The sequence below is a fragment of the Thermobia domestica genome, chromosome 12 (genome assembly GCF_964235325.1).
Source record: "Thermobia domestica chromosome 12, izTheDome1.hap1.1, whole genome shotgun sequence".
NCBI lineage: Eukaryota > Metazoa > Arthropoda > Insecta > Zygentoma > Lepismatidae > Thermobia > Thermobia domestica.
In genome coordinates this window covers 61,600,772-61,626,332 of record NC_137465.1, presented here as the reverse complement: position 1 = coordinate 61,626,332, position 25,561 = coordinate 61,600,772, and the positions used below count along the sequence as shown (strand labels likewise).

Sequence of the window (25,561 nt, the reverse complement as noted above, 5' to 3'; positions counted from 1 at the left end):
AAAGTGTAAAATTTTCCATACAATTATGCGTACAATCCAAACTTCAAATTTCCGTGTAATTAAGCTTACAGTACAAATTTGATGCCTATTTTTCTCACAACTTTATGGGTTGATTGCCCTGTGCTGTGAGCCCTCCATATAATAAACATAAGCTTCAGCAATTATTATAGCAGAAAGCAATGGATATATGAAGCCAAGTACTGTATTTTTTGTTTCTGATTTTTTTCTGAAATAACATCGATCGTTTTCGATCATTTTTACAAACCAACTCACTACCAATTTTCCATATATAGAAAGTGCCCCCCCCCCCCACATAAAGGAGAATTTTTTTAAAAAATGCTAGGACACATTCTGTTTATTTTCAATAAAGAGTTAATACACTGAATTTCAGCTCCATAAGTTTAACGGCTTGCGAGATACTCATTTTTTTTTTTTTCGCAAAAATTCGGATCCTCACAATCTCCTTAGGATATGCATTATAATAAAAGCAATATAACATCCCAATTTGGATTAAGGCCTAACTATATACCAAAAGTAATTTCATTTGACTGCAATTTGACCGTGATGATCAGGCGCACACAGTTACATTCAATTTTTTTTTTTATAAATTTATTTATATATTACAGTGATTCAAAAATGTATTTTTTCCAGTAGTTAGCTCTAAAAGCCCACAGCTCTCGAAAGCCAAATTGTAGTGTAAGTCCTATTGCTATTATTACTATTAAAAATATCAATATCCAAAAGTGCCCGAAGTTCTTTTTTTCACTTGGTTAGATATATTCACCTCAGGTAAGTAGACAAACAAGTGGAAAAGAAAGGGAAATGAAGGTCTTGAAAGTAAAACGGAGACAAATTTATCAGTCTTCAGAAGATACTCTCTACAATGCAGTGAGCAGAGAGGGTCGGTAGATCATACTGAGTCGGTGGGTCGCAGTGGGTCATGGTGGGTGGTAGGTCACGGTGAGTGGTGGGTCACATGCTGTTGACCCACGACCCACTCAGAAAACTTGACCCACTGACCCACTCCATCTCTGTATAGAAGGACTCACTTCCCTCCTAAAATAATTTAACTAAAACATTTTTGAATAACAGATGTGGGGGTAACTGTGCCATCCCGCTTTGTAAAGAAGGGTTATTCACACGCCAGAACTACGGCTACATGTTTCATTGTACAAGTTGAATAGCGTGATTGAAATAGGAATACAGATATGGTACCATTGGAAATACAATGTCTCAATCTAACGATAAACACTAATACGACAATATCGATCACCTTCATTCCGTCAACTCTAAACTATTTGGCGGTGCAACGTAGCATAATGAACAACACTTTGGAAAGTCTCACATTGTTTACTTATATATGGACGCAGGAATATCATAAATTTGTTCCTCAATATTTGTTTTCAGCATGTCAATGTCTCGCGGCTTTCAAGCTCATCTCGCCAGTCTCAAAGGTTCAGGATCATTTGGCATGCAATCACTCATACGATGATGGTGATTTGATGTTGCATGTTCAGTGCCATTTTGGTTAGTAACATCAATTAAGGCACGTTACTCTTACCTGAAATAATTAAGTTTCAAGGTTAAAATGCCATCCACTACTTCATTCTACATAGCCAGTATGGTATTGAATTTAACTTAAACTTGTAGTGGTATTTCTGACTCGTCCTGTACATTTAAGGTGCTCCGTGTTATAAGTTAATCCAATACAATGAAACCTATCTAAATTTGGTACTGTTGGTTTCGCAGGGGGAAATTACCAACTTACGGGAAAATTATAAAATATCATGTTATGTGCTCCCGACATAACTAAAACGTTCACTCAAATAGCATAGCGGAACTATGACGTTAATAATTGCCTACGAGAAAAAAGATGAAGTTGACTCGTCTTGAAAGGGTATTGAGAAAATGAAGTTCCGTCTCGAAAGTCCTCACTTAGATTGGAAGAGCTCAGTTATCTTAGCTCTCATCACTGGTCTAGTGGCTAGTGCGCGAGCCTTTGGTGTACGGGGTCCAAGGCTTTGATTTTCGGTGGGAAAGCGTTGAACGCATTACGGTAGTTCGGGTTCCACTTGAACTGTATATCCATGTCTAATATAGCCTCAGTGTTGAAAAGAGGCTAAAAAAAACTATCTTGTCTTGTATCTTGTCACAAAAATTTTGCCTCGTCTCGTGGAGATTTTTTAACGCCCTCTATGCCGGACAGAACCATTAAATAGTTTTCCTCGATCACAAGAGAAAGAGACAGAGAAAGAGAGAGAGAGAGAGAGAGAAAACAAAGTTGCATTTTCAATTCAAACTATTTTCCGAAATTGCGTTTTCAATTCAAACTATTTTCCGAAATTTTACAATCGTTTGTATTAACCCGAGACAGCCCAAGGGGTGGCTCTGAGGCTCCTACTGAAATATGAACTTTTTCTAATTATTTGATACTGTTCATTTTTTTTATTACCATTGACAAATGATTTCATAGGAAAGTAGTGACTAGCCTTTTCTATTTATAACGGGAAACAAAAATGGTTTCGTTGAGTTCGGGTAGCTTGTATATACTGCAGGGAGTCTCAGAGGCACTCCTTGAGCCTTTTCAGGGTAAAATTAGCATTGGCTGTCTCGGGTAGTGTCTTCAAGTTTCCATACATAATGGACCCAAATGAATCAAGTGGCCAGTTTTACAAGTTGTATCGATATCCTAACACAATGTCCGATTAGAGTGAACCCTTGTCTCCTTACCAGTAGCGGCTGTTCAGGGAAGTCACATCGATAATATTGCTACAGGCTAAGGAAAGAAAAATAACCTAATTACCTAATACTTGCATAAGTTTTCTGTCTTTAGCTTTTTTTTTTCCTATGTGACTTCCCTCAAGAGTCCCTAGTACTCCTCACTTAAATCAGAACTTCGCTCCGGCGTAACTGCATACACTATAATTGTGAAAGTTTCATATTGTTTTAAACCATCTTTCTTTTTAATCCGAGGCAAATTAACGTCTCATTGAAGCAAAAAAGAAAGAAAAAAATGTATTCGATATTGAAGGTGTTATTCAAGAACACACACAAAAACTCATCTGTTAGAATACTTTTTCATTATTACGTTTCTCTTTTCCCATCATTACTGTAACTAGGCATCTTATAACGATCCTTAACTGACTGAAACTTTTCGTAGAATGTTTAGATTCAAAGATTTTTCTCTCCCAACATCAATCTGTCTCAATAAATTTTATATCCTTCCCCATCTACTAATTATAATCACTCTTCAGATACCTACGGTTTCCTCCCCGAGAGTGATTCATCACATAATTAAAGGTCGAAGACAATGTCAATAGTGGTCAGCGTCTATCTTAAAGTGTTACATAATTCCATAGATTAAAAAAAAAATGTATTTCAAACGTTCAGCTTTTACCTTTCAGCTATGATAATACGAAAGTGGTATAATGTGCTAAATTAATGCGTTTGCCTTTGGATATATCATATTTATATTTTGTTTTCGGTACTTAATTGATGATCCTCGTTTTGTTTGTTTGTTGTAGGTGCTCTCCCTGACCGCCATTGTGTGTCCGCGGTCTTCCACTCAGAACGCCCACTCTGAACGCTTGGAACGACGACGGGTAGCCAGGAACGAGGAATACGACATTGACTGGTAAGACTCCTTTCCTCTTGGTTAACTACCTTCTTCCCAGATAAGCTCTGTCGTAAAAATGCCTTTACAGCGTATTTGCCTTCTAATTTAGTTAACACGTGTTCCGTTTACAAGCAACATAAACTTCAGATGCCACAACAAGATTACATCTAAGCTAGTAAATGATTTCACCAAGTAAACTAAATAAATTTGTTCCTGATTTTGTATTTTGAGGATGATTTACTACACACTGTTTACAAATTTGACACCAGCCATAGATTAGCCAAATAAAATAAAATTAAAAAAAAAATGAAACAAGCTCAGGTAAAGTCCATACAGAATGATAACGAGTTAATGCAACAAATTGCGAGCCAAAAATATGGAGGTGAATACAGGAATATCTTGCATAATTCGGTTAATTGGTTTCAAGTAACGTCCGCTTAGTGGCGATTCTTGAAGGAAGTCACATCTAGGGAAAATAATTTACCTAATGGATTAATTCCTTTTATACATGAATTAGTACATAATTTTCTTCCCTTAGCTGGTAGTGATAATATTTGGATATTTCATGATGTGACTCCCTTCAAGACCTGCTACTGCGTCCGCGCTGTGCAAAATCTCGCTGTTTGTGGTCTATTATATACAATGAATTTCAATTAAATATTTTCATCACAAAATTTTAGGATAAAGACAGTAGTTGAAAGCTACACAGAAACTAGCCTTATCCCTCCCTCGCAGAATTAGAAACAAATCCTATACTTGAAGGAGCTCACACTGCAGGACCGTTATCGCCACCACCGGATAAATATTTTTAAAAAAATCATTTTAGATTTCATTTTATGTATTTTTATAAACTAAAATCCTTTTAAATATACGGTGTGTAGGAAAAATGAAAAATGAGTACATGAAAAATACATAGTTCGTGTTTTACGTCCCACGATTATATGTTGAAGGCTAAAGGAAGGAGACGATTGATAAACCAAAGTGAATGATTTTGAAGTAATTGATGTGGAATTATAGTGTCGTAAGAAACGGGATAACTCCGACAAAACAAACTAATATTATCTTGTCCACCACAAACTCGCATAGTCTGGAATGGAAGCAGTGATCCCTGGCGCCAGAGGTGGGCCTGCACTGCTGAGCTAACGTGCTCCTATTCTTCAATTCTAGTTAGTATCATTGTATTACAAGCCAATACTAGAATCGAGTTACGCAGTATTTTCATTTATACATGCCTACTTTTATTTCTAAACTTTTATTTTGGCAGACGTATTGCTTATTTATAGACATGCCGGGGGAAAAATCAATTTTTTTCATGTCTTAATACCACGGAAAAATAGCGAATGCAAAGACTAAAATGGAGTAAAACAAAATAAATAAAATCGGTTTAGATCTTTCGGTCGCACATATGCTCTAAAGTTTACCGAAATTTGGAAAAATCGTATTTGTACGATATTTTTTTTATCGTACTAATGCTCTAAAATAATTTGTTTTCAAACATTTGAACTTGTACTCAATAAAGAAGACAAAACCAAAAATTTGAGTTGTTAGTATTTTTTCACCATGAACTGTGATCAGTCCAGCATAACTGGAAATCGGGTTAACGAGAGAAGTATTCCTAGCTTTTCATTTCACTCGTCACTGATTGGTGAATTTTTAACACGTGGCGATTCCTCTTGGTTGTTAGTGGTCACGTGGTCTTAAACCACATCCCCTTTCTTTTTTAGCGGGAATTTTAAAATTAGCCTAGCCCCTGTGATCACGTCTTATGACGTCATTGTCGTAGGATCTTTGAGTCAAAGGGCTATGATTCCCTGGTCTTTGTTTCTTTGAACCCCTTTCCTTTTATGGTTATAAAAATTACTAAACAAAAATATTCAAAGTTCAGAGATTGTTGAATTACTTTGTCTTCTATAATGTTTTATTTCTTCTCTAGTCTAAATCTATAGTCATCGAACATTATTTTTTTTAAAATGCATGTAATCAATGCGTTTTACCAAGTGGTCTTTTTAAAAAGATGTTTTTATTCAAGTATAGTGTAGATCAATAGTCTCCAATCACTTCCGAATTGCAAACTTTTTTTCCGGCACGCTACGAACCTCGCAGCTCAAATGTTTTTGTATTTGCGTTAAATACTAGCTGAGATAGGTAGCAACATTAACAATTCAATTACCAGTCTATATTCTTATGTTAGAGGAATGTGACAGAATATATACCATACTCTAAGGTAGTGGTATAACACGGATCCTCTGTTCATTTGAAAAGTGATCTGCGAACTCCCTTGCAATGCTATCTGAAATTTCACATGGTACCTAGGTATTAAAAATTATACTAATTAGAATTACCACTGACAAGGAAAAGATAAAGAGAAATAATACAATAAGTAATTTATTCTAAAGATATATGATTGTTTCTTAGTGAATGAAATTCCAATTGGAAATACAGTAACTTTCAAGACTGGAAATATATATATATATATATATATATATATATATATATATATATATATATATATATATATATATAATATAAAGGAAATCCACTTGATAAACAATGTTCTCAAATGTGGGGTCACTAATGTGAAGAATGAACTTCTTTCTGTTTTTCCATAGTTGCATTGAAATCCGGAATAAGTTTTGTCACCATCAATCTTCCGATTCCACATTAAGACGATTTCGCTTTAAGGTTTAAATACTGTAAAGAGCAGAAAAGGTCTACTCACATAAGTAAGTGGTAGGGAAAGGCATCAAATGTTGCAATGCATTTGTAGACAACTCTTCATACTCAGAGAGCAGAAATTTAATAAAGTAGGAAAACATTTAAATTTACAAACTTAGATATAATTTCTAATTGCTTTCGTTTTAGTAACTGAAAAAATACTTCTTGCTTAACAGCTGTGAGTTCCATTTTATTACAACACATTTAAATTTTTAGGCGTCGCGGACCACCTTGATAGGACCCGCGGACCCCATTTTGAGAACTACTGCTCTAAGGGAAAACCCATACATCTTTTTGTTTCGGATTTCTTTCAGTGTCAGGTTCAATATTTGCTGCTTTTACCATCGATCGTCAAGGAGAGACTTCTAGCTTTCGTTTTCAAGAAACAAAGTATTGAAAAAGCAACACGAGAGCATGGTGGCTCAGTGGTAGAATGCTTAGCTCTGGAAAAACCCTAACACTAGGCCCTATTATACAAATTTTAAGAATATGATTATTTTCTTACCAATAGGATGGATACATTGATTTTATGTTTGATGTAATTACCAGCGAATTATCGTAGTTGAAATGCAGCGACATATAATTGTAGACTCCTCCTCGTTAATTTGGTGGAGCTAATCTGCGAGATATAAGAATACTATTTAAAAAAAAAGATGGGCTGGAAGACGTCCAGGTTGGCTACACTGATGTGTTAACATAGTAGATTGAAGAGTTACGCCTAATGCTAAAACCTGTTTTTTGCAAAAGAAGGTGATGACAGTCCAATGGGTTTCTCGGTCCCTTAACTCAATTAGCTCTCTGAAATAAAATACAGCAGGCGAACGCTTTTAAAACTTCAGGCATCGTAAAAATATAACAAGATAGAAAAAAGAAAGATACACCCGCCATTTTTTTCTACTGAGACTTTTCCTGAGTAAAAAGAAAAGTGAAAGATGAAGAAGAAACAACTATCCGTTCTTGACTTCTTTAAGTGCAATTTCTACACAATCCATGGCACCAAGTCAAAGAAAGAGTTCTTAAAAAAAAAAAAAAAAAAAAAAAAAAAAACTTTTATGTAAATAATCAATATCAGCATACAATTACTTTCATGCTGAGAAGTTTCTGTTGAAGGCTGTATTCAACGTGGTATTTATAATCAATGTAACAATATGTTTGTTTTAATTGTATTTCCTTAACTTTGGCGATATATGAATGCATATGCAGTAATGTTTTAATCGTATTCCCTTAACTTTGGCGATATATAAATGCATATGCATTAATGTTTCAAATTCCCAAGACTCCCATCAGGATATCTTGTTTTTAGTCACAAATAGCATTTAATTAACAATAAAACTTCTAGTAGAAATTTACTGTTCCGTACATGACTACATATTGATAATTGTAGTACAAGTTTTTTTTTTTTTCCGAACAGCTGGTTGACCGAAAAAGCTCCTCAGCATGGCTCCATTGTACAGATTTTTTAAAAAGTTTGACGTCCCACGATTATGTCCTTTAGGGTGAAAGGAACGGACAATCAATGAAAGTGAATCATTGCGAAATTAAATGTTTGTGCTTTCCCACCAGAAATTGAACCCGGAACCACATGCACTAAAGGCACACATGCTAACCACTAGACTAGCGGGTACATTTCACAGCCGTGAGCAAAACTGCATATTTACTTCATACAAGTTAGCTATTTGAATACCAGAATGAAAGAACCAATACGATTAACTTGAAATGAGGCGTGTTTTTAAAGTAGGAACTGTTGTGAAATAATAATAGTAATAAAGTATACTCTTCGTAAAAATTTTATTGTTACATGAAAATATGTACCTTAATCTCTTTTCTACATATTTTCCGTGAATATTAAGGCACTTATCGTATCGCACAACAATCTTTTGAATACTATCCTCATAGAAATCTATCGCTTGATTTGACCACTACTGAAATACGGCTGTTCTGACCTCATCATCATCGTTGTGACGCTGACCACTTTCTGCTTCTTCAGATACAGGACCTAAAATGCTGTTTCAAATACATGAACATGTGGTAGTCACTGGGCGCTGAATTGGGACTGTACGGATGGCGATCAGGTTGTTCCCAGCTACAAAGTCTTCAGTGATGATAGAAGATCAGCCACTTCGTTCCTCCTCATAAACATTTGTGCTTCCATCTTTAAAATCTCTAACCGATTTCCATAGCATTCCTTGTTTTCTCCATACACTTCATTAATCTGGCGATGGATTTGAGCCGCTTTTACGGTTTTAGCACTAAAAAAATCGCAGCACGTATTTCTCAGTCGGCGGAAGCATTTTAACTATTCACAAACAAATATAAATGCGGTCGATTGTTTTCGTAATGGCGTCTGTGGCTTGCCAACCGATATAGATACACAGGACGCATCTACGGGATGCCGGCCGCACCGCTGCAGCGGCGGAATTTCGAAACAATACCTACAAAACACGACTCGTAGTACGTAGAAGTAATACTCGTACAAGTATCTGCTTTAAACTATCGTACTCAAAATACGAATTGTTGATCTATTTTAGGATCGCGGCAGCGTTGTGAAAGGGATTAGAATCTTCCAGTACTAAAGCTTGTGACAAACATGTTGGTATTTCAGCTAAACGAATAAAACACAAGCTCTGACGCGATGTTGCCGAATGCTAAGGGGTGTGGTTATGGCTAAGCAGACGAACTACAGCGCGATCAGGTGGCAAAGGATAGACGCGAATGTGTGCAAAATAAACATGGCAATACCGCTGGCCTCTCATTTGCTAGCAGCGTTTAAAGAGAACTCGGAGCGCCTCCTTCAAATCGCCAAGATGTTTGTCACGCCGTTTAGGAACATTGGTTGAGACTTCCTCCTCGCTAGGATAACCGTTAGAGGCGTGGTGGCGTAGTTGGCAACGCGCCTACTTGTTAACTGGGGACTGGGTTGCCTAGGTTTAATCCCCGGTGAGGATGGGAAATTTCCGTGCTCCAATGCGGCTCTGAGGTCCACCTAGCCTCTTTAAAATAGAGAAGTACAGGGGGCTATAACATAGTGCTTACACAACCACCTGTGAGTACCGAAATTTATTTATTTATTTATTTGCCATCAACACAACAGGCATAAGCCCAATTATAGTGTTGGTGTATTACACTGTCTTATCTATCACTGTCTTAAATCTATCCTTTTCGGTATACCATGGGTTTGCACTCATAAGTAATTTTACTTCATCATCGCCAGCCCATATTTACTTTTTACCTTATATGACTACTGCGCAAACGAAGCATTCCAAGGCTAAAGGGTTTTGGACAAAAACTAAGGAAATTTGTCGAACAAACTAGGTTTATTATATTTTTGTTTTTCAAGCAAATCTTTCTTCAACACTACTTCCGAGAGAAAAAAAGAGAGAACCTCTTTAAATAACAAAATCTTTTAGTGATTGTGTACTCCAAGTTATTAAATGAAATTTTCTATTTAATAAACGAAGCAATATATTCTATATTAATTTCCAACAAAATTATATTCCATATTAATTTCTCCCATGCTTCCAAACACACTCACCATCTCAGATTTTCAAGAAATTTGGTACATAGATGCCCTGTAGATAGACGAAGAGAAACACCAAATTTAAACTTTGTATATCAACCGGTATTGAAGATAGGGCTATGTAAAGTTTGAAAAAAAATCCCCAAAATAGGATGTGCAATGAATTTTGAGATTAGAGTTGCAGCTCTCGTAATTGAGCTAGAGAGCTGGTTGGGGTGTCTTTTTTCAGCATTTTTCATGCCCTTTCCTGTGGTATACATCGTGTAGGCTAATACAGAATTTGGTTGTTCAAAATCAAAATCAAAATTTTACTTCCAAAATTTTTCAAAAAGTACATATTTTAAAATTTTGAAATTAATTCTGTATTAGCCTATATGATGATGTACACCACAGGAAAGGGCATGAAAAATGCTGTAAAATGACACCTCAACCACTCTCTAGCTCAATTAGGAGAGCCGCAATTCCAATTTAAAAATACATTAAACGTACTACTATTTTGGGCAATTTTTTGAAACTTTATATAGCCTTATATACAATACCGGTTGATATATAAATATGAAATTTGATATTTTTCTTCGTCTATATCAGTGTTGGGCAAATTTCAATTGAATTAACAATTAACAATTAATCTGTAAATTTAATTGTTAATTGCAATTAACAATTGAAATAAGTAATGGTTAATTGTTAATTGCAGTTGGCCATTAAAAAAGGAGAATCAATTGCAATTGATCAATTGATTGGAAGTAATTGCAGTGGAAAGTAATTGCAATTGAATTCTGTAATTCAATTGCAATTGAAATTAATTGGCAATTGATTCAATTGCAATTGATTTCCACAGCAATTACTTTCAATTGATTGATCAATTGCAATTGATTTTCACTGATTAATTTTCAACACTGTAGTTCAGAAAGGGCGTGGGGCAATGAAAACTTTAGCCACGACCAATTGACTCACCACCCGTCGTGACCCACGACCCACCGTGACCCACTCTGACCCACCACTCACCATAAACCACTCTTACCCACTGCGACCCACAAACCCACCAAAACCCATTGTCATCAACTCTGACCTATGATTCACGCCCTTTTCTCTACTGACTAAAGAGTTTAAACTTGTAATGAAACAAGCCTATAAAATTATCACTCATCGGAGTTTGAATTTTTACGATCAATAGCTCAAGCACCGCACTAATACAATAACGGCGGATCTCACCTTTCTAATATAAATAAAATAGAGTTTGTTCGTGTGTCTATCTGTCTATCTTTGTGCGACCTGTGGACGAGACGAGTGGACCGAAACTTTTCAAAATTTGGTCACGGGTAGCTTGGTCTAGGCCCCAGACCAAGACGAAGAGCTTTTTTAAAAATTCCTTACTAGGGGGTCTCCAGGAGACGTTTACCGGTACCGGCCTGGGGACCAGACAAGTCGACCGAGAGTTACCAAATTGATACCTTGGTCCAAGTCCCACACCAAGGCAAAGCTTTTTCGAAAAAATTCGAACCAGGGGGTCTCAGGGGGGCGTTTACCGGGACATGTAAAAGTAGTAGAAAATGACCGATATCAATGTCGATTTCATAGTTTTCGCGGTCGCTGAGATCAATGGTGAAACTCCGATCGCATTAACTTCCAAATTCACCGTATCCGGCTACGGGCCGTGGGTCAACGGGGGGGGGGGGGGAATGCCGAAACGTACAAGTAATCCAAAATGCCGATATTAGTGTCAAATCCATAGTTTTCGCGGTTGCTGATATCAATGGTGACACTACCACTAGCGATGACTTTCAAATTCATCCACCGTTGTATGCGGGCCTTGGGTCACCAGAGGGGGAAATTCCGAGACATGTAAAAAAATAATCGAAAATGACCGATATTAATGTCGAATTCATAGTTTTCGGGGTAGCTGAACTCATTGGTGTAACTCAAGACCGCGTTTACTTTCACATTTAGCCCCCATCAGATAAGAAACGGGGGCATTATAACGGGAATCACGAGACATGTAAAAATATCTATAATGACCGATGTCAAATCCGTAGTTTTCGCGGTGGCTGAGATCAATGGTGATACTTTCATTAGCGATGATTTTCAAATTTAGCCACCATTGTATGCGGGCCGGGAGTCACCGGGGGTGGGGAATTGCGAGACATGTAAAAATAATGGAAAGTGACCGATATTAGTGTCAAATCCATAGTTTTCGCTGTCGCTGAGATGAATGGTGATACTTCCACAGGCGTTGACTTCCAAATACAGCCCCCATCGGCTGCGGGCCAGAGGCATTGTTTTTTTTTTTTTTTCAAAATTGGAACCAGAGGATTATAGGGACTTTTACCGGCATATGTAAAAAGTAGTAGAAAATGGCAGATGTTAGTGTCACATTCATAGTTTTCGCGGTATTAGTTGGGGGTTGGTGGGGGCCAGAGGAGATTTTTTCACAATACGAACCAAGGGGGTCTGAGGGGGCGTTCACCGGGACATGTAAAAGTACTAGAATTTGTGTCGAATCCATATTTATCAGGGTTGCTCAGACCTATAGTGACACCCCCGATAGTGTTTACGTTCAAATTCAGCCCCCATCGGCCTTCCCAATGAAAACACAAATATGGCGAAACAAGTTAATGCTGTTCCGTTAGGAACGATTTTGAGGTCGTTTCCTTCACATCGTCTTGTGCGTCTTTTCTACCGTTTTGTAAGCCTATTTCCACGTTTTGTGATTCAATGATACTGGGTCAAAATGGGCATTCAATGTGGGAAGAAAACTGATCCACTCTCCCACCAGTATCGAATTTCAAGATCGCTTTCTCCGCATTGTTTAGTGCATATTTATACCGTTTCTGCGCATACTTTCACGTTTTGTAGGCCAACGAAAGTGGGTCAAAGGCGACCTACAAATATGGCAGAGAAAGACATATTCATTCCACTTTCAAGGTCCATTTTGACCCTCTCCCACTGATGCACAAAGCGACACAAATCATGTATAAAAAATGTGAAGGAAACGACCTCATTTGATGGTGACGGAACAGCATTAAGTTATTCCGCTATACTTGTAGGCCATTTTGACCCATTTTTGTTGTCGCACTAAAGTGGAAATAGAAGCACTAAAGTGGAAATAGGAGCACAAAACGGTACAAAGCAGGCACTGTACGATGCGAAAGAAACGACCCCCCAAATTCGATAGTGGCGGAACAATGGCTCTATTTTCTCACACATTGATGGACCATTTTGACGCATTTCTGGTGATGCTCAAAACGTGGAATTAGGCGAACAGAACGGTACAAAATACACACTAAATGATGCGAAAGAACCAACCCCGAAATTCGATAGTGGCGGAATAGTGAGCCATTTAACTCCCATTTTAAAGGCCCGTTTAACTCACTTCCGGTGACGCACAAGACGAGGAAGTAGGCACAGAAAACTTTTTTAAAAAATAATCACTAAACGATGCGAAGGAAAGACCTAGAAATTCGACAGTGTCGGAACAATGGGTCATTTTGGTCACACTTTGGAGGTCCATTTTCACACACTTCTGGTAACGCGCAAAACGTGAAAATAAGGGCACGAAACATTCACTAGTCGACGCGAAAGGAAGGACCACGAAATTCGGTAGGTATAGTGGCGGAGCAGTGGGTCATTTTCGTCCCACCTTCGAGGCCCATTTTGACCGTCTTCCAGTGACGCACAAAACGTCGAAATACGCGCACAAAAGGGTATGCGATGTGAAATTAACGACCTCGAAATTCGATAGTAGCGGAACTCTTGTTCATTTTCGTCCCATCTTGGAAGCCCATTTTGACCCACTTCAGGTGACGCATAAAACGTGGAAATAAGGGCACGAAACGGCACGAAAATCCACTAGTCGATGCAAAAGGAAGGATATCGAAATTCAGTAGTGGCGGAACTCTTGGTCATTTTCATCCCACCTTCGAGGCCCATTTTGACCATCTTCCAGTGACGCACAAAACGTCGAAATAGACGTACAAAAGGGTACGCGATGTGAAATTAACGACCTCGAGATTTAATAGTGGCGGAACTCTTGATCGTTTTCGTCCCACCTTGGGGACTCATTTTAACCCACATCCCACGACGTACAAAACGGAAGTAGACGCACAAAACGGCACAAAACGATGTGAAGGAAACGATCTCGAAATTCATTGGTGGCGGAAGAGCAATAACTTGTTCCGCCATATTTGTAGGCCCATTTTGACCCACTTCCGGTGATGCACAAAATGTGGGAATAGGCGCATAAAGCGACACAAAACACGCACAAAAGATGAAAAACAAAGTACCTTGAAATTCGTTGGTGGCGGAACAAGTTAATGACGCCGTGAGCACCAATATAAGTATATACTGTAGTTCTTACCAGTTGGCGCGGTGGGTCAGTGGTAGAGCGTTCACCTCCGGTGCTTGAGGTCCCTGGTTCGATCCCAGCTCGCGCAGTTTGTACTTTGTGGTGGACAAACACCGTGCTCGTGGATTTTCTCGGGGTTCTCCCGTTTCCTCCCACTTTCTTCATTTCATTTATTTCCTATCATCACCGTCTCCTTTAGCCTAACCGGCATAATCGTGGGACGTAAAACTAAAGATTTCATATCATTTTTTGTAATTCTTACCATCAAGGCTGAGAACTGCACGGTCCAATTTTTTTAGCCAAAGTAGAAGCCCAACCGGAATAGTGATGTCATTCCGACTCGGATCGGTTCAACTGAGCGTACAGCTTCAACTGGATTGGTTGGGATTACCCATCGACTGGGCTCAATTGAGCCAATGGCTTGAACCGGCTCCGTTGAAACGAGTCCATAGGCTGGGTTCGAGTCAGCTTAACTGAGCCGATGGCTCGAACCGGCTCGGTTGGGGTAAGCAATCAGCTCGGTTCGGCTCGGCTCGTGTGAGCATCGGCTCGAGCTGGCTCGGTTGGATGAGCTGTTGGCTCGGCTCACTTCTCGGTTCGGCTCGATAAGTGAATAAGCTGTGAGCGAGCCGCTTGAGCTGTTGACAACCCTAAACCCGGGTCGAGCAGTTTTGAACATATTTGGCTGGAGTCCCATAACTTTTAATAATTTTTGGCTCGAGCCCGAATACTTGCTCCTCCTGAACTCAAACCAAGAACCTCGTGACCGATGTCCTTGCCTCCTGAAGATTTCTTGACGACCGAGATCGACAGTCAACTAATTTTTAGTATTCCGATACAAACCGCCTATATTCCATGTTTATACAGGTACACGGTGTTATAATGATAATTAATTATAGTAGTAGTAGTAGTATCATTGATAATTATATTGTCTATGTATGATACTTGAAGATAGTAACACAAAGAATTTAACTCGAATTGGCTCGACTCGACTGGAAACTCGATCCGAATTCGAGTCGAGTTGGGGGAAATTTTTCGAGCGGATATCTCAAGTCGAGCTCAAAGATGTCTGCTTCGAGTCGAGTCGAGTTTTAAAGAAAACTCGCTCGAACTCGTTGGTGCCCATTCCTATTGTATGCATGACGGGCATATAGAGTTCTTTCGAGGGGGATAGAACCATAAACATAATATATTTTAAAAAATACTTAGTTTTACGGCTTTCTTCCCATGGGGGGGGGGAAAGGATGGTAGGTATCCAGCATTTCTTATAAGTACCTTATTTGAAATATGTAAAACAGTAACAAGTGGACAACACAATACACACACATCTTCTTATCTTCAGTTTTAATTGCTGATTTCAATTGCAATTAACAATTACAATTAACAATTACAAGTTTCAATTGTCAATTGCAATTAACAATTAAATGTTTCAATTGCACCCTTTGCAATTGACAATTAACAATTAAAAGTTTCAATTGTCTGGTGACCAATTAACAATTAACAATTGACGAAAATTTAATTGCAAATTTTATGATTGAATTCAATTGCAATTGAATTAATTGTCAATTACAAATTGAAATCAATTGCAATTGAAATCAATTGCAATTGATTTTCAGAGCAATTACTTTCAATTGATTGATCAATTGCAATTGATTTCAATTGATTTTGCCCAACACTGGTCTATATGAATAGTACTCTTGTGCAAAATTTCATGACAATCTGAGATGGTAAGGTAAATTTTGTCTTAAAATTCTGTTGATTTGACCTGGAACAGCTCTATAAGCTTGGAGAACAAAAAGGGATAAGTATAAACTAGGAACATCTGACCCATCTGTCTTTCGTTGATGACAGAATTGCAAGGTATGAGAAAAGTTTCATTTGAAGAGCTAGAAGTCTGCTTGAAAATCATGTTCAACAACTTTGTAAGGAAGTTTACGATCGAAGTTGAAAGTACGCAGTTAGAATATTTCTCTTTAAAAAAAATAGACTGGAGTACATCCCGAAAGAACAGCAACATATTGACAAATAAAATGCCAATATGTTTGAAGCGTAGAATTTCTAGTGAATACATTTTCCCTGCTTTAGTATATGGATCGGAAACATGGACGTAACAAAATTAGACATGCCTAATCGGCAGACTAATGGAGAGGTGTAAGTGTATACAAGGAATCACCTGCAAAGATAGGAGAAAGATTACCTAGATCAGAAAGATGACAGGAGTGATGGATATTATCGTGAAAATAATTGTGTTAAAGTAGTAGTGTGCCGGACTCATTCGAAGAAAAAGTTATCGGTGGACAAAAACAATCCTTGGCTGGATTTCAGAAGATAATAGGGGACCTAGGAGGCGTCCTTATACAAGGTAATGTGATAAAAGAAAATAAGGAGCTGACGAGTGACATAGAAATAATTGCGCAAGATAGATAGTTGTGGAAAATAGTTGGATAGTCCTTCATCCTGCAATCAATTGGTAATGATTGACCGTTATCATCAAGTACATATTGGAAAGCATACGGGAATGTACGGAATATACTCACCTAATATTTATATAATCGAAAATATACTCGCCGTAAATTTACGAAAGAATGGGCGTATATGAGAGTGGGTATGCGCTTTATTTTTGAAAACGTCTCGTATACGTACCAAAACTTGTAGCTTTACATCACTGAAGAAGTGTATATACTGTAGTATATAATGTTTCTTTAAGTTTGGGACTATTTGGTTTTAATTTAGGTCAGCAGGACGCTGGTTTGAAATGTATGTGGCCGGGAATATAGGACATACAGTCAGGCTGTTCTCAAGTGGGAAATACTTACAGATGATAGCAAAAGTCAAATTTTACTTTAGTTTCAGAAATACATTTTCTTTCATTACGAAGTCTATCGTTAATTTACACACAAGCTTAACGTAGCTGATATGTAATGCTTTAAACATCTTACGTACCCTACTAATAAATGAAACAAAATATTCGATTATCTGTTTTATGTATGTGGTATTCTTGATGAATAACATCTAGATGAAAGTCGTTGATTTCAATTGAAATTCTTCAGAGTACCAATCGTCTCAAACCATAATTAACGGTTGAATGGATTTTAAAAGGAATATAAAAGTTGTGAGGAATGTTGCGAAACTGTGGCTGTCTCAGAGTGCACTATTCAAGATTGAATTGACCGATACTGTTGCGGTTTTTGTGGCGGCTGAAATAAACGAACTGATTGCAGAGATAGTGAAAGATATGTTTGACGTTTCTTTTTCTAACAGAAAGTTCATTTAGGCTACCTAACTTTTTTTCAACAGTGATGTACCGTATTGTAAAAGTAATATACAGTTTTTTTTTTTTTTTTTTTTTTTAAGTAGCTGGAAATCAGAAGTGCAAAATTTTAGTTATTTCTTGTCAAGTGCCCTTAGAAGTAGATTCGTTTATTGCGAATTTGATTGTCAATACGAACAAACTTAAAACATTGATAAGTTTTTAGTTACCTAAAGTCATTTGTGATTGTTTTAAATCTTTACATTTCTCTAGTTTTCCTTTATATATTTGATATACAGTATTATTCAAAAAGAAAGGGATATCCTAACTATGTATATAAAACTACATACATGAACTAACATAAAATAACGGGTGCTTCCGGTTGATGGAAAGTTGAAATGTGGCATGATTGTAGCTTTTCGGGACTAACCCACAGGAAAATTGACTAAAGTGAATATTTTTAATTCTTAGGGTCTAAAGGGAGAATAAAAAAATTCCCATGATACGTAAATGGGCTTTTTTTTTTTTTACCTATAAAATCTCATATTTTAAGTACTTGGAATTGGAATAAACACTTGAAATTCGGTATGCTTTTACGTTTTCGTTACCGTTACCTAAGTAAATTACCAAAAATAAAAATTTCCAACTTTAGAGTGGTTTTATAGAGAAATGAAAAATCTTTCCCATGTTATTTATGGGACATTTTCTAGATCCCAAAATGCTTATAGACACTTCCGGCTGGATTAGAATGATTAAATTTAGCATGATTATAACCTACAGGACCAAAAGTGAATATTTTTAGTTTTTAAGGGGTCTAAAGCGGAATGAAGAAACTCCCATGTTATTTAAATGGACGTTTTCTTGGGATAAAAATCTTATCTTTTAGATAGTTGAAATAGGAGAAGAAACTTGAAATTCCGTAGAATTGTGTTAAGAGGTACGAGGTTGTAGGTCGAGCAAACACGGGAGTCTGGGGACGGGAGCTCCAGCCGGAGGCCAGTTTCATAATAAAGCTTTAACGTGTGTTCAAGAGAATTTGTGATGACGTATAGAGTAAGACTGAAGTTTTATATGAAACGTTCACATTCACAAGTATTCTGTGTGTGAGCTGGTGTGTAAAATCTAGTTTGTATTGCAATTCTTCCTACATTTGCCGCAGGATATGAGTGATTAACAAAAGTGAATGATTATGAAAAGAGAACCGCGAGAAAACTCGTAGACACAATGTTGTCCACCATCAGCTCACATGGTTTGGGATTGTACTGAGGACCCCTTACACCTGATACGAACACTTAGCCAACGTATTCTTTGGATCGTAGTACTTTGAATGCATTTCGTTTAGTAACTGTAAAGTTTCTATTAAAGACTTTAGGTACTTTGCCGTCAAAAGTAAGATGTCAAGACTAAAATAATGAGTACTATTTATTCTTGTGAGAATATGTTCAAAACATGTTTCTTTTAGTGGCTGTAAATAAAACATAAATCAAGTGTTTGTTGCCCTTAATAATATATTTACGTACAAGTTTTTTTTTCTTTGTTTTGTTTTTTTGTTTACCCTACTTCAATTAGCATATTCAAATTTTCACCAGTAGAGATTTAAGAAAGAAAGGAAGGAAGAAAAAAGAAAGACTTGTAGATGCATTTCCAAATAAGCATAAACTCAAGGCTATATTGGTATATCATATTATTCCGATGCAAATGAACTCTCCTGCTCAAGTGATTATTGTTTTGATTTTTGTGGCTTACCAAGAAGAATCTGACCAAATTATATATTTCAATACTAAAATTATAAACAGCAGCTGCAAAATTGATGTGAAGTGCATATCTACATGTTCATGTGTTGCCATGTGTAGCTCGATATTTGTCATGAAGATACATTATCTCAGTTCCTGTATTTCTAAGAGTGCTCCTCAATCTACCTCTTCACAAGCAGTTCTGCAATTGCAGTTTTCTGCATATACTTTTGAATAAGGGGAAAGAAACACCATTCTTTATCTTGTATACCAACTTAGTGGTTACTAGAATTGAACTAAGAGACGAGACGAATTTTCATGATGAGATAGTAGAGTAGATAGCACTTCCAATAGAAACAGACATTTTCCGAGACGAGACAATTTCGTCTCTTACCTTTATAAGGAAGACCGCATTAGCATATACTGGCGCCATACGTAATGCTTTCCATACCTCCCAAGAAGTAGTAATGTGTCGCAATTTCAAATATATTTCTCGTTACGGATTTTGAACACACTGTTGCCAATTGTTGTCAATAAAAACCTTTGTTTTTATTTTCATCGAGCTTCTAGATTTTAGTTTCTAGTTTCAAGATCGTACAAAATTTAGAAATGAAATATATAAAGAGACTGCAGGGATTATGGTAATACAAATAAGTGAAATAATGAAAAGTATTAAGAGAGAGAAGGAAATCAGACAATATTTATATAAGGGACTTTTCTCTCTCCCTTTTTTGGGGAGCAAATATTTCAATTAAATATGCCACTCAGGCTGCAGCTTACCCACTAGTCGCCCTAGCCCTAATCCGGTCCTGATTGTAGGCAACCCTGCTCTCCTCGCTTTACTGCATTAGGTAAATAAAGGAGTACCTGGCTTCCAGCAGAACTCTCAAAACAAGATAAGTATCTATGGTAGTAATTCCCAATATCCCTATCTCTCTCATGCGCGGTTTGATTAAGGTATTGTCATTGAATAACTTACTGTAGAAACTTTGTATAGAAGTTAGTAATTGGCTTTAAATATCTTATTTTTTTATCCTCCCTAAAATGTCTATAGCACACTCAACTCCAATTTTCGTGGAGTTCTTACTGTTTATACATATGCAGTTAATACAAAATTAACTACTGTTCTGCCTTGTACTGAATTTTGTAATAAAAGTGGTGTATGAATCATGTGTAATTATCTGAAAATATCTCTTATTTTAGGTTAGCGGATGAAGGGGAGAGTAGCCGTCGCTGGAGCGAGAGAGAAGAGCGACTGAGAAAGAAGATGGAGATTGGGAAACCCGTCGAGTGTTGTCCGACGATAGAAGAAACTGTGCAACCCGAAGGAGGAAAGACTAAAGACGGCATGTACGTAGAACTGTACAAAGACGGTGATGTGCGACAAGAACTCATCGAAGTGTCGTGCAGACCTGAAGTAGTGGGTCGTCCGTGCCAATATATAAACCGTCGAATGTACAATAATTCACGTTGTGTACAGAGATACTCTTATACGTATGCCATAGTGCGAAATGTGTCCCGTGAGAGCAGTGCGAAAGATTCTTTCAGTTTATTCTCGTCGCGGGGGTCTGGATGGGTTTTGGACCATATTCGAGTGCGTAGTGGGTGCAGTTGTGAAGTGGATCCGAAGCCGGGGAAACGTTCTTCCAGCAAATCGAAAAAACGAAAGAATAAACGCAAAGACTGACAACGTCGATTTATTTTTAGATTAAGATTCACACAGATTATATAAAAAGTGAACGACCTGAAGACATCACTACAAGAGAGCGAGCTAAACCACGAAAATAGCATATATCTCTATGGTATTCACTTTATGGTGCAACGCGAATTCTTCGAGAGAAAAGATTCAGATTTGAAATATTCTTCATCAAAGAAATGAATGCATATAGCATGCTTTTTATATACATTTTACGCTTAAGTTTTATTTATTTTGAAAGAAGACACTGTACGTATATACACGAAACATTCTCCTAAGTGTGTGTATTTATTGAATAGAATTTATAATAGAGGAAGAATGAAACTTTGTTAATAATACTACAATTAGTTCTTACAGATACATAATGAAGGCTGCCTGCAAAATCCTTATATTGTTTTGTACTACAAACGAAGTCACTGTGCAATTAGCCACATCAGTTAATGATTACCAAATAATTTTATTGAATCCAATGAGAAATAAGAATATTTTCAAAGTCCATTCTCATTAGAATTAACAATTTACCATATTGATTTTTGATCCACTGTATGGCCAACTCCTTAAGTATTTTCTCGTAGCGATTTCTTATGTCAATACGTAAGAACGAAGTCAAAAAGAACGTGGTGTCATTCACAATTGATAACCCTATATCAAAAAATTGTAATAACGAACTTACGTACGTATATAACAAGAATTTTTTTTCGAACTTAACTGTACAATATATAATATGATTGAGAACATAACTCATAAGATAAGGAGAGATTCCTTCTTAACATCAGGTTAATTTTAAACAACTATAAGAAAATATCTGAAATTAAATAAATTAAGCGTTTGGTCCGTTCGTTTCTATTTTAACTGCTGTTTCAAAGACAGCTGACTGCCTTTATCGTCACAAATACACTAATTTAGGAAATTGTACAAATTCCTACAACAACAAGGAATGAGTGTAAAACAGTTCCCTAAATTAAGGTAATTCTGATGATAAATGCTGTCAGATGCTCTTGAAACATCAGTTCAAGTAAATAAAACATGGATGGAATGCCAGACGTTTATTTAGTGACACTGTAAGATTATTTGCATCTGCACCAAAGCCATTTTAAGAAGCATGGTTGAGTTTCCTGTTACAAATGCGTTTTGAATCATTTATTGTACCTCTTTCTTTTCCTGAGTTAACATATTCAGGCATCGCATAATACGTATTTCTAGCTTAATTTATTTATACTAAAACCCTTTAAAATTTTATATATAATCAGCGTTTTTAAAAAGCGGTATCGCATTTCAGTTGGCGATATATTCTAAAAGAAATACTGCATCGCAAAATGCGATCCACTTTTAATAATAGTTTATTTCCGAAGTAAGCTACTTTGGCAACAAAAAACAATATTTCATTACCTTACCTTTCATTACCTTACATTAAGACAGAACGATTTTGTCGATGTCACATATACTAGCAAACTTTAATAAATAAATATCCCTACGCTCGAAAAGGCAACCTTTCCCTCTCGAGTATACAGGGTGGCCCAAAAGTAGGTCTACAGTCCGGTACTGATCGATTTATGGTATTTTATATTATCTACTTATTGTTATCCACACAGGTATTGACTTAGTTTCTTTTCGTATCTGTTCTTACTTTATTTTCTTATACCTTAAGCTCAGAAGAAACCGATGCAAATAAATTAATTATCTTAGTAAATTAAAATGCCATACTTGATCGATGCAGGTCTATATATCTACATTTGGGCCACTCTGTATTTTAGATTTTCAATAGTTTAAACCAATCTACTACGGAATACATTCTACACACCATATTACTGAAGTTTGTCATAGAATTGACGAAGGAAATACCTTGTATACTTCGGCATTACATTGAATTTTGAAATAAAGCTCCGTAATGAAATTTTGAGACGCTAAAGCCAATCTTACGTTTTGGAAACAAGATCACTAGCAAAAACAGGAGTCTTGTCCAGTTTACTGGTTTCTACCCTTCTGTCTTTTCACACTTGTTTCATATATATCACAAACAATAATAACAATGAAAAGCAAAGAAAAATTATTGGCAGTTGTATTTTTTGTCGTATAGATGTCAAAGCTGGTGGCTGGTTTCGAATGCGTCTATATACATAATAACAATTTCCTAAAGTACCGAAAATGCGATACAAAACTTACAAATTGCAACGTAAATTTATTTAGCAATTTGCGACGGAAAATCTAAAGAAAACGCTGATACATATATTCGGTCATTGTACATAGTTGCAAATCCCTTAGAGAACTGTTCAGTTATCTATAATTAAACAGTCTTCTGTAATCGTCAAGAAATTTGTTGGGTATTGAAGCCCTTGTAAGAATAATCTAAAATTTCAAGTCGAACGGTAAAAAAGGAAATTTCAATATATCGTAAAACTGTGCTAGGACTGTTCTATAGGAAAGAAAGTTTTAATTATGTAATTAGTAATAACCTGCTAACTAACTGTAGTTATTGATAGAATAACCAGACAATTATATTTCGTTTATACTTTGAAGAACGACGCTTCAGTGGTTGAAGATTTAATTATAACAATGAACTAACTTCATTAGAAGACTAAGACAAATATATTTTGAAATTAATGTGGATGAAAAGTACTCTTTTCTTCTTTTTTGTTTCCGACAATTTTTTTTATATAGTTCCTGAGGTTTTGAGAATTTATTAAATTTTGTAGATCATTAACCAACATTTGCACACTATTAGAATACTTTTTTACTACAAATTCAGTAGTTGTACTACGAAGTGATGGGGAAAATTCGAAGTGCTTTTTTATAATTAACTTAATAACCATCATTAAACGTGTCACTGGTTTCTCTTTGTGCGACATGTATTTTGTAAACAAGCTTTTCGTTTATTAGGCCTACAATTGATATGTATACAAAAAATAATGTGCACAAGGATAAATTACAGTTTTTTATAACATGTTAGTAATTTATTTTGATTTAAGCAATAATCTTACAGTTGTTGCTGCTATTGGACGACCAGCTATTGTTTACTATCTGGTGCCAGAATATAAAAGACAAAAATTTTGTAAAATTGCTTATTGTTGTGGTCAATTCAGAGGCTAAACCTAATGTTCGTGTGTTCTGGTAGATACCTAGATAATCCGAGAACCTCAGACTTTCCTCAGTCGTTCATTTCTATTACCACTGTTGGTTATCCCTTCGTTGCTGTAACGTCTTCAATTTCTTTGTAATCTTTTCCAAGTTAAATTGTAATATTTCTGATGATAAATGTTGATTTCCAAATTAAACTTAATATAAATATCAGATTCAATAATAACAACTGAAAATTGTTTTCACAATAAATATTGCCTAGCAGTTTTCACGAAACTCACTTGTGTTGCAACAAGTACTGAGTTATGGAAGTATGGAAAACCTTTTTTTAATACTCAAAGCAAGCTTTATTGCACTAATGCTTTCCCTATACTGAAGATAAATTACTGTGAAGTCTACATAGAAACAAAGCTAAACATAGGTCTTATATTTTGTTTAGTGCTTTTGTTAATAGAATCTCATATATTAGCCCTTTCTCTTGATGATGTCTTTTGTTGTCGCTGAAATATTTAAATCAATTTCGCCAATACGTGGTGCTCGCTGAAGAAAAGATTTAAAAAACATAATGTATAAAAAATATATATATAAAATATCGCATATTTGCGCCTCAACTCAATTTACCTGTACATTTTGTGTTCATGTTGCTGCATATATTTTGTGTGTAAGTGTGAGTATGTGATATAATGTATACATAATGTGTGTGCGAGATGTGTAAAATGAAAGTGAATGTCGCCAAGACTGGATAAAAAGAACATTTTATTTTTTTTAAAGAAACAAAATAGTAACAGTCATTATATTATTTTTCTTCAGTTTCGTTCATTATGGAACATAACTAAACCGACAACTTTCATATATTATTTAAAAAAAAAACAAAGTAACTGAAAAACTTACGCTTATTATTATTTTTCTCTTTTAAGAAATATTGGCAATGTGTCATGTTACAGTTTTTTGTAAAAGAAAATGAAAAACATGCACTGGAAACAAATTATTTTTGAAGCGCTTTTTGTTACTTTTGTAAAGTGTAGATGGTGCTACTAAAAGAGTTTCCGAAAAGAACAAATAATGAAGTATGATGTACTGTATTTATGAAATCATACATAAAATGGCAGTTATGTACTTAATCATGGTAACAGAAATATATTGGCCATGTCTGTCTCTCCCATTTACTTAGTGTTTTACTTATCCATATACAAAGGTTATCTAAAAAAAAAAAAAAAAAAAACGACGTGGAAGATGTGTACGAAAATAGATACATATAGGGCGTTCAGTGCACAACGAAATAAAGTTTTTATTATTATTATTATTTTAGTAATTTTGGATATACAGTAGGAAGTCGAAAATCCTAACCAATTGGGGCCTCAGGTAGTTCGGATTTTCGAAAATGACCAAGAAAATGTCATTTAGTCTTAAATATATTGTACGGTATGCTCTTTTATCGATACAGTGGTTATACAATGCATACAGCAATTACAATACCGTACGTAAGGCTATTTACATTTAGTGTTTCTGAGGAACCTGCATGTATACTAAATTACACTGTTCTTATAACTCACACTTGAAATTTAACTTGTATAGGCTAAGGGAAAATAAAAATAAAAACATGTATGACAAACAATT

At 36.1% G+C, this 25,561-nt stretch overlaps 1 protein-coding gene across 2 annotated transcripts in view; it reads left to right on the top strand.

The window, feature by feature from the left end:
* Nucleotides 1–24,781, top strand: part of LOC145666485 (uncharacterized) — a 500,852-nt gene extending 476,071 nt beyond the window's left edge. For both annotated transcript variants that reach the window (XM_081733747.1, XM_081733748.1), the window contains 2 exons: nucleotides 3,525–3,634; nucleotides 20,377–24,781. In XM_081733747.1, coding sequence (XP_081589873.1) covers nucleotides 3,525–3,634; nucleotides 20,377–20,860 — 594 coding nt within the window. In that variant the 3' untranslated portion in view covers nucleotides 20,861–24,781. The remainder of the gene's footprint in view (nucleotides 1–3,524; nucleotides 3,635–20,376) is intronic.
* The last annotated feature ends 780 nt before the right edge of the window (nucleotides 24,782–25,561 follow it).